The sequence below is a fragment of the Lepus europaeus genome, chromosome 2, assembly GCF_033115175.1.
Source record: "Lepus europaeus isolate LE1 chromosome 2, mLepTim1.pri, whole genome shotgun sequence".
In the NCBI taxonomy this organism is placed as follows: Eukaryota; Metazoa; Chordata; class Mammalia; order Lagomorpha; family Leporidae; genus Lepus; species Lepus europaeus.
Window position 1 is genome coordinate 81544465 of NC_084828.1, and position 16688 is coordinate 81561152.

Below are 16688 nucleotides of genomic sequence, written 5' to 3' on the forward strand. Positions count from 1 at the left end.
ACTGGGATCTAGGAAATGCATTCGTAGACTATCAGTGGTATTGTTACGTACAATTGGTTAAAGCACCATGCTAATAAGGCCAGCGTCCTAGGACTTTTCTCTGCCAGGGCCAGTGTGTGTAGATTTGTTCCCTGGGCTCATACTGCTTTCTGACAATGCATCCCGTTGGTCACGTGACAGCACACTGGCAAAGTGGTAGACTGGTGAAAACAAACCTATCTCCACTAATCAAAGAGAAAAAAATCCAATGTATGCTACTAATGGCGGGTTAGAAGAATCTTTATCTGTAAAGAAAAATTGTATATATTCTTAGCCCTATGTTAAACATATTTCAAGTCTAAAATATTCAATGACAGTAACATTTAACTCTTGCATTTTAGAATTAATAAATAAACATTCCACACAAAGCTATAGTAAAGGCCCTGATAACTGTACCCAATCTGTGTAACTGGTAATTCCACAGACATCCCTTTCTCTTTATCCACGTACCATGGTTTTTGCATATTTACCATTAACTATTTGGTTCAGAATACTGTGAAAAATTCAGCTAGAAAATTATCCATTAAACTGTATTCTGTATTTTTTTATTTTTCAAACAGCCAGTGTCCACATTTAAAATGCAGAATTTGCAAATGTTAGTCTAATAATTCAATTAAAAATAAAGCAAAACAACTTCCTTTAGTATCACAATACATAAAATGGTATTATAAACGCCAAACGTCAAGGTTAACTGTATGACAGTATTGCCAAAAGCCGTGAAAGTCATTAAACCTCTTAATGAATAGGTCAGTTTGAAGAACATTCTGATGTTCCATGAGTACACATGAAACAAGGTTTCATTGCATTATAAAGGCTCAGCAAATTCATTCATGGCATAATACGGGGTCAAGCAAGACTTTATTTTTACAATGACAATAAAAATGTATTTAAACAAACAGAAAATCCTCCCAATTGTTTAAAAACAATTATATTTGGAGGACAAAATCTATTTTAAAATATACTGACTTACCAAATCTCAATTGTCAGGCTGCTGACTACGGATGTAAAAGTTTGTATTTAAAAATATCACAAATATCTTTTTATTTAACAGTGAAAATTTCAATGTGATAAGTTTCATTGCAAAGCAATTTTCACCTGAGTAGATTTTGAAATTTAGTGCTCATTTTTTTTTTTATGGAGGGGTGGGGGATGGGAGAGGGTAGGAGGGGAAGGAAAGACCTACTCTGTATCTGATACTGAGTCTGCGGTTGATGCCTTCACACTGTTTCCTAGGGGGCTGAAGAAGCAACCGGCTGCAGTCTTCCCCAGACATGCGACGCCCCGCCCACCCGCACCCTGGAAATCTGCTCTGGCATTGTATCAATTCTCAGTATGCATCACATATTTCCACTTAGCTACCATTCAAGCACAGCAACCCAATTCATTCAGTTTTATACAACAGCATCTATATTATGTACATGTTTAATTATCAATAGAAAATAAAAATTTACAGTGATTGAGAAAGGGTCAGAAGTGGGATAGGAAAAGTAATACTGTATCATCAGAATATCCTATTATCCTACCAGTTTCAGTGACAGGGCTTTTCTTTTATTAGTTGAAATACAAAGAAGGCATAGGGAGTCCCAGGAAAATAACACTATATATACCAGAAAATTCAACGTGCTCCACCGTCAGGATTTCCATCACACATTTAATTTCTTCTGTACAATTTTTATAAACTTGTTTTTCTTTTCAAAATCATCGGATTTCCAGATTAAATTCAGCACTACACAGTATGCCCTTGAAGTAAAATGAGGTTACCTGCTTTATTTGGATACCAAGTTCCCTTCCAGACAGCATTAAAATAAAGACAAGACTACACAGATAAAATCCAGTATAATTCAAATCCAACAATGAAAAATTCCCCCATATTGTTGCAAAATTCTTCCTACTGAAATGCTTTGCTACAATAATAAAAAGCATACATTACATATAAAAGATACCAGTGTACTAAAAAGTGACAGAAGTGGACTAGCAAACCCTTCAAAGCACATTATATAAATGACTAGCATTTAAAAACATTTCTCCTATAAAATGTAAGTCATATACATTTATAAATTGGCGGTTTTATTTCTAAAGCAGTGATGTGTGTGTTCAAATAGTTAGCTGTTCTGTACAGTATATTATCTACTCACTTCAAACTACAATAGGTTTTTCTTTCTTTGTATTGAAGTTGAATAAATTCATCTGATCAGCTGAGAAATCAGGCTTGAAAAATAAGTATCTAAAAATCAAAGTAGAAAGTTTAGAGTTATTGAAATGTAGCTATGAAATATGAAGAGAACTACCTATTTCACAAAGGAGCTGAAGTCATCTCAAAACTTACAGGCTTGAATCTAAAACAGAAACAAATATGAAAATCCAAAGCAAACCACAAGGTTAGGTAGCAGTACAAAAGCAGGAAAAACCCCACACCCCTTCCTTCAGTGTGATGGGCACTAAGCTTTGCGGTCTTCCTCCGTCTCCCAGCAGAGTGCTAAGGCCATTCAATGCTTAGTGGATGTGAGTATGGATGTACAGATGCAGTCAGATCTAGCCTGTCTCCCCTGCAACTTCAATTATGCTGTGTAAACAGTGTTACGTTCCAACAGGAGGAACAATGGAATCTGCTTATAAAAACTGATTAAAGATAATCATTATTAAATGAAATAAGGATAATTAATAACTCTGAAATGTTTTTAGAACTTTCCTGATGCTACTTGTAAAGTCAGCACTGCTATGTATTATTGCTTACATACAGTACAACATCATATGCCTTCTAACATAAAGCAGTACTGTGATCTGTTTGTACATATTTACAGATTCTTAAAAACAAGCTGTAAAAACATTACATACTTTCAGACAATACAAATTAGCACATTGGTATTCACTTCAAAACAAATGGAATGCATAACATTAATAAACATCATAAAGGAAGACTCACATAAAAGTCCTTGATTGTCAAGACACGTTTATATATAAACTCTAACTGTGCAGAATTAAAGATTCAATCATAGGTACATCCTTATTCGATGAACCATATTTACAGCATGGTATTGCATAAAAAAATAAAATAATGTTTACAGGGTTTTACTTTTTTATCCATTGGATTAAAGAAAGCAACAAACATAACAAGAAATGTTTGTCTGCTTTAGTTTGTTTCCTACTAAAGTTTAAGTCAAAAAAAGGAAACATACGGTTTTTATTTGCAGAATATAGCAAAAAACAACTGGAAAATTATTTCCCTGAAATAAAGCAATTTGAAACGGAAAAGGTTTAAATTAAATTGCAGACTCAAAAAATTTCTCACTGATTATAATAGTGCTTCTTCAAGTAAATACACCATGAAAAAATGAGTTCTAGTTTAAAATTTTCTTAGAAACGTAGTACTACAGTAATGCCTACTTTGAAAGTTTCCCGGCTTTTTTTTTTTTTTTTTTTTAAACAGCCCTTTTAAAACCCAAATTAATAAAATGAGAGAAGTGGCAAAAGATCTAACCTAGCTGGCACTTTGCAAGCATTGCCCATTTTGGAAACAAAAGCCTGCCCTGAGCATATGGTCTTTTCTACCTCCCGAGAGAGAAAATGACACAGCTGCTGGCACCCTCAGCCGGAGCTGAGAGGATGGATTCCTACCTTAGCAAGTAGCACGTCTGCATGTAGATCCGAAAAATTTTAAGAGCCACTCAAATATTCCGAACCAAATGAAATACATATGCAATAAAAATTTAAGCTGAAACAAAACAAAACCAAAAAAACCCACCCAAAAGACTTTCAGCGGATGTTTAAGAGATATTACCTCATCTACTGGGATGTTTCCAATCTTCAAATACGCGAGTAGGCCCTAAGTGAAAAAGCACAGCTCGCTCACGTCCATCAAAAGTTTAAGGGTGTGTAAGAGCATGCTTTCACAGAACAATTTGCTCGCTGTGAGAAATGAGAAGCGTGAATTACAAAAGGATACCTCATATCCTCCACGTTTCTGCTTAAAGCAGCACCCAAGGCTGCTTCTTTTCTCTATTAATGCCCAGGTGGAAATCAAATAACGTTCTGAACCAAAGTGGGAAACCCAAAGTGTTGAGATGTTTATCATATGATGATAATACAAGGTAAGTCTGGTAGGCATTCCGCATTTCACAGTAAGAGAGTGATGACTATACTTAAATGGTTAGTCAGTAAGTTATGCTGGCTAAGTATCATGTATCTCAAAAATGCTTAAAACCTGGTAGAAAAGTCTGCCAATATGTAGATTTAAAGAAATGTGTTGACAGGAATGCAACACCTGAAATTTTGCTTGCATGGCTACCATTGTCAAAGGTCCTTCTTCTCAACCTTACCCTAACTCAGCAATAGAGTCACATTCTTAGAACTGTGCTGGTGATGTTAAACAAAGACTTTACACTGAACCAAGAACTACAGCGAGTTCTCAACTGGAACAAAATTTTTCATCAGGCTCAAAAGAGATCAAACTCAGGAGCTAAATGCCTACTCTCATCCAAAGGTCTCCAGGAAAAACACGAAGGCCTCTCCAGAGGGGGCACGGTGCCGGTGCTCCGCGTTAGCATCTTGCCTGAATGAAGCCTTCCTGCAATTCTGTGATGCACCACATACACCAACCTTAAGAGTCAACAATGGCAGGACTTAAATATTTACTTCAAAGAAGTCTAAAATACTTGAAAAAATTTAGCAGCAGAGAAAGCTGTCAAATGGGAAAACTACTATTTCAAGCAAAGCTTAATAACCAAAGTATAGAGGAAACCACATTAAACATAACTTATATTCCTTACAATAAAAAACACCAATATATTCAAAATAAGTGAATATAAGTGAAGTACGTTAAGGGTGGATATTTCTTTGTTCCCTTTCTTTATGAGAACAGTCTTGGGATAAGATAACATTAAATAAAAAAAGAAAATAATTTAATTGGATAACATATTCTACACTGAAACCAAGAATGCACATCTACAGGGCCAATATAAAAGTTAAAATGGAGATTAACAATAAAGTCCCGTCTTCCAAGACTATTAATTTTAGATTATCACTGGTGCTGTATCAGTAATGTGCATTGTCACAAAGATGGCAGAAACTTAAAACACAAAAAGTTGGAACAAATTAAAGATAACAATATAACTAATGTTATTTTCCAAAAATCAAAACTGTCCAATGTGTAACTCAAACCATCATTCTTCAGAAAAGTATATATTTATATATATAAAAGCACTATTTATTGTACCATGCTGAATTATTTTAAGACAAAGTATTAAAAAAAAACATTCATGGTATAAGGATAAAGTCTGTAGTTTATTTAGATTTTGAAATGCAACAAAAAAATTCCGATCACTTATCTAGCTGAAAAAGAAATATTAGTTACTGGAATTAGTAAACACTTTTGGTTTGTAAAATTGTAATGAGCAGTGTTCATTAAAAAATAACTCAAGATAAAATAAGCAATTAAAATGCCCATTTCTTTAGTTTCTCTGGATACTGCTTAATTATCCAATCTATTAAGATTCTAGAAAGAGAAGGATTAAACCAGGTTTTACAGTTCCAAAGATATCCCAATTTCTTTTTATTGCCAAAAATTAAAATTGTCAATTATGAGATGATTATGACACAATCATATCAAACCTAGAAATCTAATTTTTTCACTTTGAGAAATCAAAAATACCAAATAGATTCTAAGTGCTCTATGTTAACTGAAGTGTATATGTAAAGTAAAATACAATTAAGCTTTAAAACGTGGAATATACATTTTATGTAAGCATTATGTTCTTGGGAATGTCATCTACAGAGTATTTATTTATTTTTTTTTACTAAAACTTCAAAACCTTGATACCTGCACATGAAAAATCATAAAAAATATCTAGGTACAACTGTACAAAGAAACTGACACCAATATGCATACTTCCATAGAGAAGTGAATGCTTCAACAGTTGTGTATTTTGGTAAAAGTTTTGAAAGTATGCATATTTTAAAAGTAATTAGGCTTTTAAATAGTGGAGTCTTAGACTATCAGATTTTTATTACTTTTTTTCTTCAAAAAAACACATGTCAATATAATGCAAAATGAAAACCAAGGGTATATGGCATATCATTCTTTTTAAAAGGTGGTTTCTTGGTTTCTTTCTTCCCCAAAGGACACACTAATTTATTTAAGCCATAATCTCTTGACATTTAAACTTTTTAAGTTCACTCTGTCTATAAAGTATACTCAGATTCCCTGCTGAAGTGCAATGACTATGCTGAAAAACTTAGAAACAGTATGAGTAAATTTCACACAATTACTAATCTCCTAAGAATGTACAATGTTATCAGTTAGGAAACAATTGTGCGAAAGTCTTTTTTTTTTTTCCTTTTTAACTTGGTGTAGGTGGAATAGCAAGTTTCTGATCTAAAACAAGTAATGCATTGCTTCTATAAAGGTGACAACATGTAAGGCAGTTCAAAGAATGCTGACTAACCAAACAAAATGCAGTAATTGGATTATCTTGCTATTCATATCAGCTTAACTTGTTATAACGCGTTGCTCTTAAATCTGTACAGCACTCCATTTTACACAGAGTAACCCCACTCTCTTGATTAATCTGTTCTAAAGTGCCAGTAATATTTACATTTTTTTTTAGCCAAAAGTCTGGCCAGTTGTGGCATCAGGTGAAGATGTCATCCCAGCTCTATTATCGTTTACATTCACCAAGGGAAATTCTGAAAATTCAGCACTTGTCCCTGGTCCCCGCAGGTTCACCTGTCCATTGGCAGTGCTAAATTGAGTAGCTATTCCAGCTCTGGATCCATGATATGGAGCACGGAAGGGCTGTTCAAAGGAGCTCATTTGGTAAGCTTGGTGGACAGGCTGAGCCTCCGCTTTCTTCTGAGAAGTCACTTGATCCAAAAAGTCCTGTGTTGATGTGGCAGAGGCATGGTTTGTCTCATCACCTGAAAAGGGAAATGAGTGCTGTGAATCACCAACTATTAGTCCAAAATGGGACTTATCTGGAGTTGTTCTTAGTGGAGAATTCATTCCTGATCGAAAGCTATTGATGGGCATGGCTGCATAGACTTGCTTGTCTATGGAAGAGAATGCTGGCTGATTTGGAAGGGTCTGGTTATCAGTCACAAAGTTAAGGCTCGGGCTATTCAAATAGGCATCATTTTGGCTAGTTCTGTCCAAAGCCTGCTGCAGAAACTTTGAGTATTCCTGCAACATGTTGGCTTTATCTGATGAGGATGCTTGGGAGCTTGATCCAACACTCTCTGATGGGGTGACCTCAGGTACTTCTGAAGAATTTATTGATATGCTAGAAGTCACTTCAGTGTCCGCAACACTAAATGATATCTCATGCTGTCCATTAGCTTTATGGGAATAATGATCCAACAGAGTCTGTAGTACCTCATCTGGAATAACATTTTTGTCATGATTACTCTTAATCTCCACATTCAGGGCCTGTGAATCCAATATGGACGCTGTGGCACTTTCATCAATGACACTCGCCACAGCTGCCTGTGTTACAGAAGGCTGAGAAGCTATGGTACCCACGTTCAGCGCATACTCCCTGCTGTTGTTACTTGCTGCCTGCAGATACCGCTTCTTTTTCAGAAACTGCATGGCGTCATCGTAGTTAGTACTACTATGCACAGGCTTACTGGGCCCCTCCTGCAAAGTGTCAACCTGATCCATGTCAGCATTGCCTTCCGAGTCCAGCAAAGCTTGCTTATCCACAAGCTCAAAAGCATACTTCGAAACTTTGCTCTCCTCATATGTAGATAAAGGTGAAATTGTCTGATTTTGCTCCAGTGGCTGTTTCAGACTTCTCTTACTATTAATTTTCTTGAGAACCAGCTTAGGTGGGTGTATTTCTCCTGATGCATCTTCCAAATGTGATCCCCCAACTGAAGAATGTGGCATTTCAACAGCATATTCTGCTACCATATATTCATCTTTGACTTTAGTACTTGAAGAGTAAAGAGGCAAATAATCGTTTTTGTCTTTCTTCAGGTCAGATTTGTCCAAAGCACTCTCTTTGTCCATTCCAGATGACTTCTTCTCCGTTTTCTGCCTTTTCTTTTTTGGCAGTGAGTTGTCTTTTGGTGATGTGGAAAAGCCAGAATCTTCCTCAGACGTCAGAAGGCCACCTTTGATGGCACATCTGTTTAGTTTTTTGTCATGATTTTCATGGCACATACGTTTATGTTTCAACACACGATCTGTTCTGGAAAAATACTGCCGAATTTAGAGGTCGCAAGTAGGTTTTTGGTTTTTTTTTGGTATTTTTGGTCAACCAAGAAAAGAGAAGAAAAAAATAAAGCCATTAATATAAAGCTATATAATAACAATAATAATAATCATCACTACAAGCAAAATAGCTGAGCCAACTATTATAAATCTAATCAATAAGAGCTAGAAACTTCCTCGAATGGTTCTAGTAATATATTGCATTTTCTAATTAGACTTATTAGATTTATTCTGTAATTCAATTAGGACAGAAAAATATCAGGCTATTTTTCTTACCTGTAAACAGTATTCACACTGGTAAGGTTTTTCTCCACTATGAGTTCTCTTATGCCTTTCCATATGATATTTTTGTATGAATCTCATACCACACTCATCACAGCGAAATGGTTTTTCACCTAGTTGGTGATATACAAAATTTAAAGTAAAACAAATATTGTAAATTAATGAACTGCTTTACTACAAGAATCGCTAAAATAAATGGTTTTTCAAAGTTATGATAACTGGCTCTTGTTAAATGACAAACAAGTCTCCCCTTGTTATGAGAATATCTTTCAGTTAAATTTGGCAAGTCTATTTTGTTTCATAAAAATGAAAAGGATCATTAGAAGGACTGGGGGTGGGTACTGTGGCGCAACAGGTTAAGCCACTGTTTGGAGCACCTGGTTCCCATCTCTGGTTTCTGGCTTCGAGTTGATCCAGTTCTGGCTGTTTCAGGCATTTGGGAGTAAACCAATAGAAAATTTCTCTCTCTCCCTTTCTCTGTTACTCTGCCTTTCAAATAAAAATACACTCCATTTACCTGCCTTTTTACTATGTATGTACCTACTTCCCTAGAGAACTTACAGTAATACAGCCATTCTTCCAGAAGAGGACTAATGTTTCTAATCATTTTTCAACTGCATAGACCACTATCTTAGATTTTTTTTAAAAAAAAAGATTTTATTTTTATTTATTTGATAGAGTTACAGAGAGGGGCACAGAGAAAGAGAGAGAGAGAAGTCTTTCATCCGCTGGTTCACTCTCAAATGGCCGTAACAGCCAGAGCTGAGCTGATCTGAAGTCAGGAGTCAGGAGCTTCTTCCTGGTCTCCCACATGGGTGCAGGGGCCCAAGGACTTGGCCATCCTTTACTGTTTTCCCAGGCCATAGCAGAGAGCTTGATCAGAAGAGGAGCAGCCAGGACTCGAACAGGCGCCCATATGGGATGCCGGCACTTTAGGCAGGGCTTTAACTCGCTGCGCCACAGCACCGGCCCCAGAACTTTTTTAAAGTATGTAGTCATGGACAGCCTGACACAATTCTGTAATAGAAATCTGAACTGCTTTTTAATTCTTAATTTGGATTTCATTTAGGAAATAGGAAATAGGAAAATATTCTTAAAAGTCTAATTTGTTAAAACATAAAAAAAGTTTAAATTAAAGACTAAATTTCACAAGTCAAGTTTTGTTTATATCAATTCTTTTTCTCAACTCTCATTAGCATTTTTCATGCATGTCATCAGGGGATGAATTTAACTACATCATGTTAATTGGACACAAAACTACCCCCCACCTACCACTTCTTTTTTTTAAATCCCCTAAGGACTTCTTAGCTATAATGAACCATCACTATGGAGCTCAAAATAGTTTTTACTGGTAAAACTAGAGTCTAAGTAAACAGAAGGGTATAAGAAAAAGTTACCCTTAGAAGCAGGAATTTAGCTTAGTGGTTAAGACGCATGCATACCATCTCTGAATGCCTGAGTTTGACCCTGCTCCAGCTCCTGATTCCAGCTTCCCGCTAATGCAGACCCTGGGAGGCAGCAGTGATGGCTCAAGTCATTGGGTGCCTGCCGCCACGTGGGAGAGCTAGTCTGAGCTCCTGGCTTTTCTAGGCCCAGCCCCTGCTGTTAAAGGCAATTGAGGAGTGAACCAGTAGATAGGAGCCATCTCTGTCTATCTGCCTCTCAAGTAAATAAATATAGATCAAAAAAACAAAGTTACCCTGAGTAATGCTTATTCAGGAAACTATTGTTTCTACTTTATAGATTCAACAAAAGTGTATTGAATACTGCTACTCTACCCACAGCAATTTTGTAGGAGATTAAACGTGTAAGACCTAGTTCTCGTCTTCCAAAACTTAATCGGGAAAAAAAATATACATATGATTTCTCTTCTGCAGCGCCTTCTTCACCAAACCACAACACCTACCATATAATTCTCTTCTACTCCTGCTTTGAATGAGACTATTCCTTCCAGCAGAAATGTCCATCTCCAAGTGTTCATTCAGCTCCTATATTCCCTCCAAGACCCAACCCATTGCTTTTGGTATACTTTGGCTTCTTCTCCTAAGGAAAGCTATCTTTAGTTTCCTTCTATTTCCACAGAATTCTATCTGTACCGCTCCTACAGCATCCATTCTCTAAATTCAATAACTACTTTGCACATCTTTATGCTTTACTAGATTATATTTCTTTAGGTCAGAATCTAGACCTAAATTATATTCAACGTAGTTCAAAATAACTGGTGCAATTTTAAGTGCCAATGAATGGCATAAATGATGATTACTACATTAGAATGAAAAATGAAACAATGAGCTGGTGTGATTCAGAAAGCGTGGAAGTGTTGGAATCTAAGCTGAGACAATATGTGTGGTTAAACCCAAGGTACCTAGATCAAGCCACACATTTTTACAGGAAAGAAATAATAAAGTCCAGAAAAGTTAAGGCACCGGGCCAAGGGGTTAATGAGCAGTAATGAAGCAACAGAAGCGGGGAGAGAAGATCATTTATTAAAGAAGTCTGGAGACAAAGGAAATGAGAAAAAGGAGAGGGTGAGTAACAGAAGGCAAGGCAGGCAAGAGTTCTAGCCTGTTAAGGATGAAGAGGCTGAACTGTTTAAAGGCAGGGTGCCAGTGGAGAACACAGATGAATATAAAGACTGAACTAAAACTGAAATAGAATCATTACAGTGAATAATCAAAGGGACAGGATCCCAGAGGAATCAGGATGAGAAGAGAAGAGGGGAACAGGTAATGTTAGAGAGAAGTAATGGCTGCACATTTTGAAACAAGAGTGGCCGGCACTGTGGCTTAACAGGCTAATCCTCCGCCTTGTGGCGCCGGCACACCGGGTTCTAGTCCCGGTTGGGGTGCCGGATTCTATCCTGGTTGCCCCTCTTCCAGGCCAGCTCTCTGGTATGGCCCCGGAAGGCAGTGGAGGATGGCCCAAGTCCTTGGGCTCTGCACCCGCATGGGAGACCAGGAGAAGCACCTGGCTCCTGCCTTCGGATCAGCGTGGTGCGCTGACCGCAGCAGCCATTGGAGGGTGAGCCAACGGCAAAAAGGAAGACCTTTCTCTCTGTCTCTCTCTCACTATCCACTCTGCCTGTCAAAAAAAAAAAAAAAAAAGAAACAAGAGAACGTGGATGGGCAGAAGTTGAAGCTGTTTCTCAAAAGTAAGAAAGGATGAAAGAGAAAAGTAAGTGAGCTGATTGGAATGCAATTCTGCATGATATTCATGAGTTGAAAGACTTAATATTATGAAGATGGCAATGTTCCCCAAACTGGTCCTAAGACTAAAAGCAGAAATTGACAATCTGATCCTAAAATTCATATCCAGAATGGGGGAAACAATGTTGGCAAATAAGAACCAAATGAAAGGACTCACTTTCAAATTTCAAACTTTGCCACGAGAATATAGCAATTAAGATGCTGTAATGGTTTAAGGGTAAATATCAATGAATGAAACTGAGAATCCACAAAGGAAGGCTTACATTTATGGTCAACTGGCTTTCTAAAAACACGTCAAGACAACTGACTGGGGGAAGAACAGTTTTTTCAACAAATGTGCTGGGACAGTTCATATTCACACACAAAAGAATGGAGCTGAGCTGGACCCCTCTCTCACATTAGAAATAAAAATTAACTCAAAACCCATCACAGGCCCAAAGGTGAGAATGAAGCTGTAGAAGTATCAGAACACAGGAATAAATCTTCATGATCTTGGTAAAGTAATCAAACAAAAAATAAAGATGTCACTAAAACTTACAACTTTTGTGCCTCAAAGGCCACTTAAAAAAAAAAGAAAAAGACAAGACATTTAGAAAATACGTCTGCTGCTGCTGTGGGAAATGGGCTGAGAGTTCCTCAACAATTAAACACCATCACCATAAACCAAGCAATGGGACTCCCAGACATGTATCCAAAGAAACTGAAAACAGATCCAGACAGACAGTGTACACCAGTTAAGTATCACATTATTCACTATAGTGGAAAGGTGGAAGCAACTCAACAGTCTACCAACAGATGAATGGATACAAAAATGTGACATATGTAAACAATAAAATATGATTCAGCCACAAAAATGAAATCTTGATAAATGCTACAACACAAATTATGAAACCAGATACAAAAAGACAAATGTGAAATTATTCTGCCTGTATAAGGTATCTAGAATAGGCAAATTCAGGGGCACAGAAAGTAGAACAGTGGCTATCAGGGTGGGAGGTGGCAGGAATGGGGGTTATTGTTTAATGGTTACAGAGTTTCTTTCTGGTTATACAACACTGTAAATGTATTTAATGTCACTAAACTGCACACTTACAAATGATTAGAATTATAAAGTTCATGTTATAGTTTCCTACAAAGTGAAAAGCCAATACACAGAAGTGAATAAAATATTTGCACATCATACTTCTGATAAGGGACATATATTCAGAAAATAAGAACACAACTTAAAAAAAAAAAAGACAATCTAATTCAAAAATGGGCAATGGATATTTCTCCCCAAAAAGATGTTATCAATGACCAATCAACACACGAAAGGATGCTCAGCACTGCCTTCGGTTGGGTAATTTAAATAAAAAACACAATGAGATACCATTTCACACTCTCAAGGATGGCCAAAATAAAAAAGACAGACAGTAACAATCAGTAGTGTGCATGCAGAAAAACTGATCCGCATACAGACTGGCTGTTAGAATGTAAAATGACACAGCCACATCGGAGAACAGCTTTGCAGGCCATCAAATGAAACAGTCACCACAGGACCCAGCAACTCCACCCCTAAGCATATACCACAGAGAACTAAAACAAGTCCACACACAAGTTTGTGCACAAGTGGTCTTAACAGCATTATTCATAACATCCAGAAAATAGAACCAGCCTAAATCCCCATCAGCTGATGAGCTGAATAAAAATGCTATGTATCCACACATGGGTTGTTATTCAGCTAAAAAAAAAAAAAAAAAAAAAAAGGAATCAAGCACATGCTACACCATGTCCACAAGAAACAAATTCATAGCAACATAAAATAGATTCTTGGTTTCCCAGGACTAGGAAGCAGAAGGGAGAGGAGAGTGGGGAGTGACTGCTAATAGGTACGAGTTTTCTTTTTGGAACATGAAAGTGTTCTAAAAATCAGATACTGGTGATAGTTGTACAACTCGGTGAACAAACTCAAAACTATTAAACTGTATACTTTAAATAGGCAAGTTTTCTTATTTACAAATGATATTTAAATAAAGTTGTCATTTTAAAAATACTGTTAAGAGAGTACAAGAGATACCATGCAGAGGTAATAAGAAATGATTTCTTCTCTCGAGGAGCTCAAAATTAAACTCCAGGTAAATTAACTGCAGACCACTCGCACTCTGTAACATTACCTGTTACAATGTAATAGATAAAGAATTATCAGCTTATTTAACTAAAAACACTGAATAATTTCCTTTAACAAAATTACTAGACTCATTAATACCTTAAAAACACTATGTACAAATATTTCTGTTGCTAAAAACAATCCTTCAACCGCCTTCCCAAAATACAGATAGCTTGAGTACTCCTAATCTAAAAATCTGAAATGCTCCAAAGTCCATAAATCTCAGGATTGACACGACACCCTCAAGTGCAAATTTCCCAAACATCTAACTTTGTTTCATGCACAAAATTATTTAAATATTGTTAAAATTATCTTCAGGCTACAAGATGTATATGAAATATAAATGAATTTTGTGTTTAGACTTGGAAGTCACATCCCCAAGATACCTTTATCTCATTAAAAAATCTGAAAAAAGTGAAATTGAAAACACATCTGGTTCCAAGCATTTCAGGTAAGGGACACTCAACCTGTAGAACAATTATGACTAAGTCAACCAAAAATGAATACAAATAGAAATCCACCTTCCACGGTCATTTATTATGTTTTGATTACTCACTGTCATAGTCTTCATTTATTTCTGTTCCTTTGTATCTTCTGTTTCCTTTTATTATCCACTTCCTTTCTTCCTCCGCCCTCTTCCTTTATAACTTTTTATCTCTCTTTCCTTCCCCTTTTTATTAATTTTTTTTTTACTTTTTATTCTTAATTTTCTCTTCCCTCCCTTTTTAACTAGCCAATCTACAAATGTTTAAGATGTCAGTTTTGCCATTTAAGAATCCCTGCTGTCATGGAAAGCCAAGATATCATGGAAAAAAAAAAAAAAAAAAAGACCTAAATGAATGATCTCTGTGAGTGAGATCCCAGTGGAAAGAACGGGGCCATCAAAGAAGGAGGTACCCTTCTCCGAAGGGAGGAGAGAACTTCCACTTTGACTATGACCCTATCGGAATAAGACCAAAGTCAGCGAACTCTAAAGGCTTCCATAGCCCTGGCAACTCATGACTAGAGCCTAGGGAGATTACTGACGCCATGAACAGGAGTGTCAAATTGTTAAATCAGCAACAGGAGTCACTGTGTACTTACACCCCATGTGGGATCTGTCCCTAATGTGTCGTCTAAAGCGAAGTGATGCTATAACTAGTACTGAAACAGTATTTTTATACTTTGAGTTTCTGTGTGGGCACAAACTGATGAGGTCTTTACTAATTATATACTGAATTGATCTTCTGTATATAAAGAGAATTGGAAATGAAAAAAAAAAAAACAACCTGGTATTAAAATGGAAATGGCATAGAAAATTAATTAATTTGAAAAAAAAAATTATGTAGGATCTCTGTCTTTAATGTGCTGTACATTGCTATTTAATGCTATAATTAGTAATCCAATGGTAGTTTTTTCACTTTGTGTTGCTATATGGGCAAAATGTTGAAATCTTTACCTAATATATACTAAACTGATCTTCTGTATACAAAGAGAATTGAAAATGAATCTTTACATGAATGGAAGGGGAAAGGGAGCGGGAAGGGGGAGGATTGTGGGCGGGAGGGAAGTTATGGGAGGGGGGAAGCCATTGTAACCCATGGGCTATACTTTGGAAATTTATATTCATTAAATAAAAGTAAAAAAAAAAAAAAAAAAGAATCCCTGCTGTCTATAGATCAGGTATTGTATTTAGATGCTTCAGAAAAATAAAAACAATAAAAACAAGTATCCAGGAAAACATCTTCCTCCTGGCTTTGCTCCTCACAGGTAACTGTATTCATTCATTTGTTTCCAGAGTTTCTAAAACCAGTGTGTCTTGGAGATCTAATTAGTAGAAATAGGGATATCTCGTTCTATCTGACAGCTGATATATGTCATTGACAGAAGATAAACATACTGCAACCTATTTACTAATCCTCTATTATCTCCAAACATTTGCTACTACAAATAAGATGAAAAACCTTGTAAATACATAATTTACACATCTTTAGGTACACTTGTAAAATACAATCCCAGAGACGGAATTTCTGGTCAAATAACAAACATATGTATGATTCTGACCAAACTGGTTTCCAGAGCAGATACTGCCCAGCTGTACCTCTACCAGCCATATGGGAGTGGCTGTTTCCCCAAGAACCATCCCACAGGCTGCTGTGTAGGGATAAGCCTCTGATGACGGACTGTGTGCCCACACATGGGAAGGCAGCCAGCCCACAGGAGAAGTGGCAGCTTCACCCTTCATCTTCTGTGAACTACCTGCTTCAAGGCACTTTATTGAGGAAGCGATTCTGTCTGTGATTCCAGGACTTTTTCCTAGTCTTCTTCCCCACTTTGAGTGGTAGGATGGTGAGGGTGGAGTTGTTTGCTACAGTGGATTTTAATATTTATGTAGCTGAATCTACCAATCTTCTCTTTTATGGATATTTGATTTTGAATGTTATTTAGATTTTTCAGCTCCAATATGTCCATATTTTTATATTTTTATAGTTTCCTTTTTTATATTTTTCCTTTCTCCTGTTTTTCCTTTTTTATATTTCTGATAAATCTAGAGTTCATTTGAAATAGAATATGAGGTATGTATAACAAAACTCTTTCTAGATGGTTATCCAGTTTTCCCAACATCATTTATTGAGAAGTTCTGCTTCTCCTGACCAAACTGCTACATCCTAATCACACACTAGGAAGACCCATGGCAAAGCTAATGCCCCACAATGTTTTTTTTGTTTTGTTTTTTGTTTTTTCCTGAGCCCTGGTATGTCTTGTTGGTCCACTTCTCCTGTAAACCTCAAAATTAGGTTATCTAGTATTTGAGGTGGGGAGGAGG

At 36.5% G+C, this 16688-nt stretch overlaps 1 protein-coding gene across 5 annotated transcripts in view; it reads right to left on the reverse strand.

Annotated features, from left to right (window-relative positions):
• Positions 1–1445: 1445 nt before the first annotated feature.
• Positions 1446–16688, reverse strand: part of ZNF148 (zinc finger protein 148) — a 166106-nt gene continuing 150863 nt past the window's right edge. For 4 of the 5 annotated variants that reach the window (XM_062209192.1, XM_062209184.1, XM_062209170.1 and 1 more), the window contains 2 exons: positions 8525–8643; positions 1446–8236 (listed from right to left, as the gene is read on the reverse strand). In XM_062209192.1, coding sequence (XP_062065176.1) covers positions 6638–8236; positions 8525–8643 — 1718 coding nt within the window. In that variant the 3' untranslated portion in view covers positions 1446–6637. The remainder of the gene's footprint in view (positions 8237–8524; positions 8644–16688) is intronic. The other variant, XR_009867791.1, reaches the window with a different exon arrangement.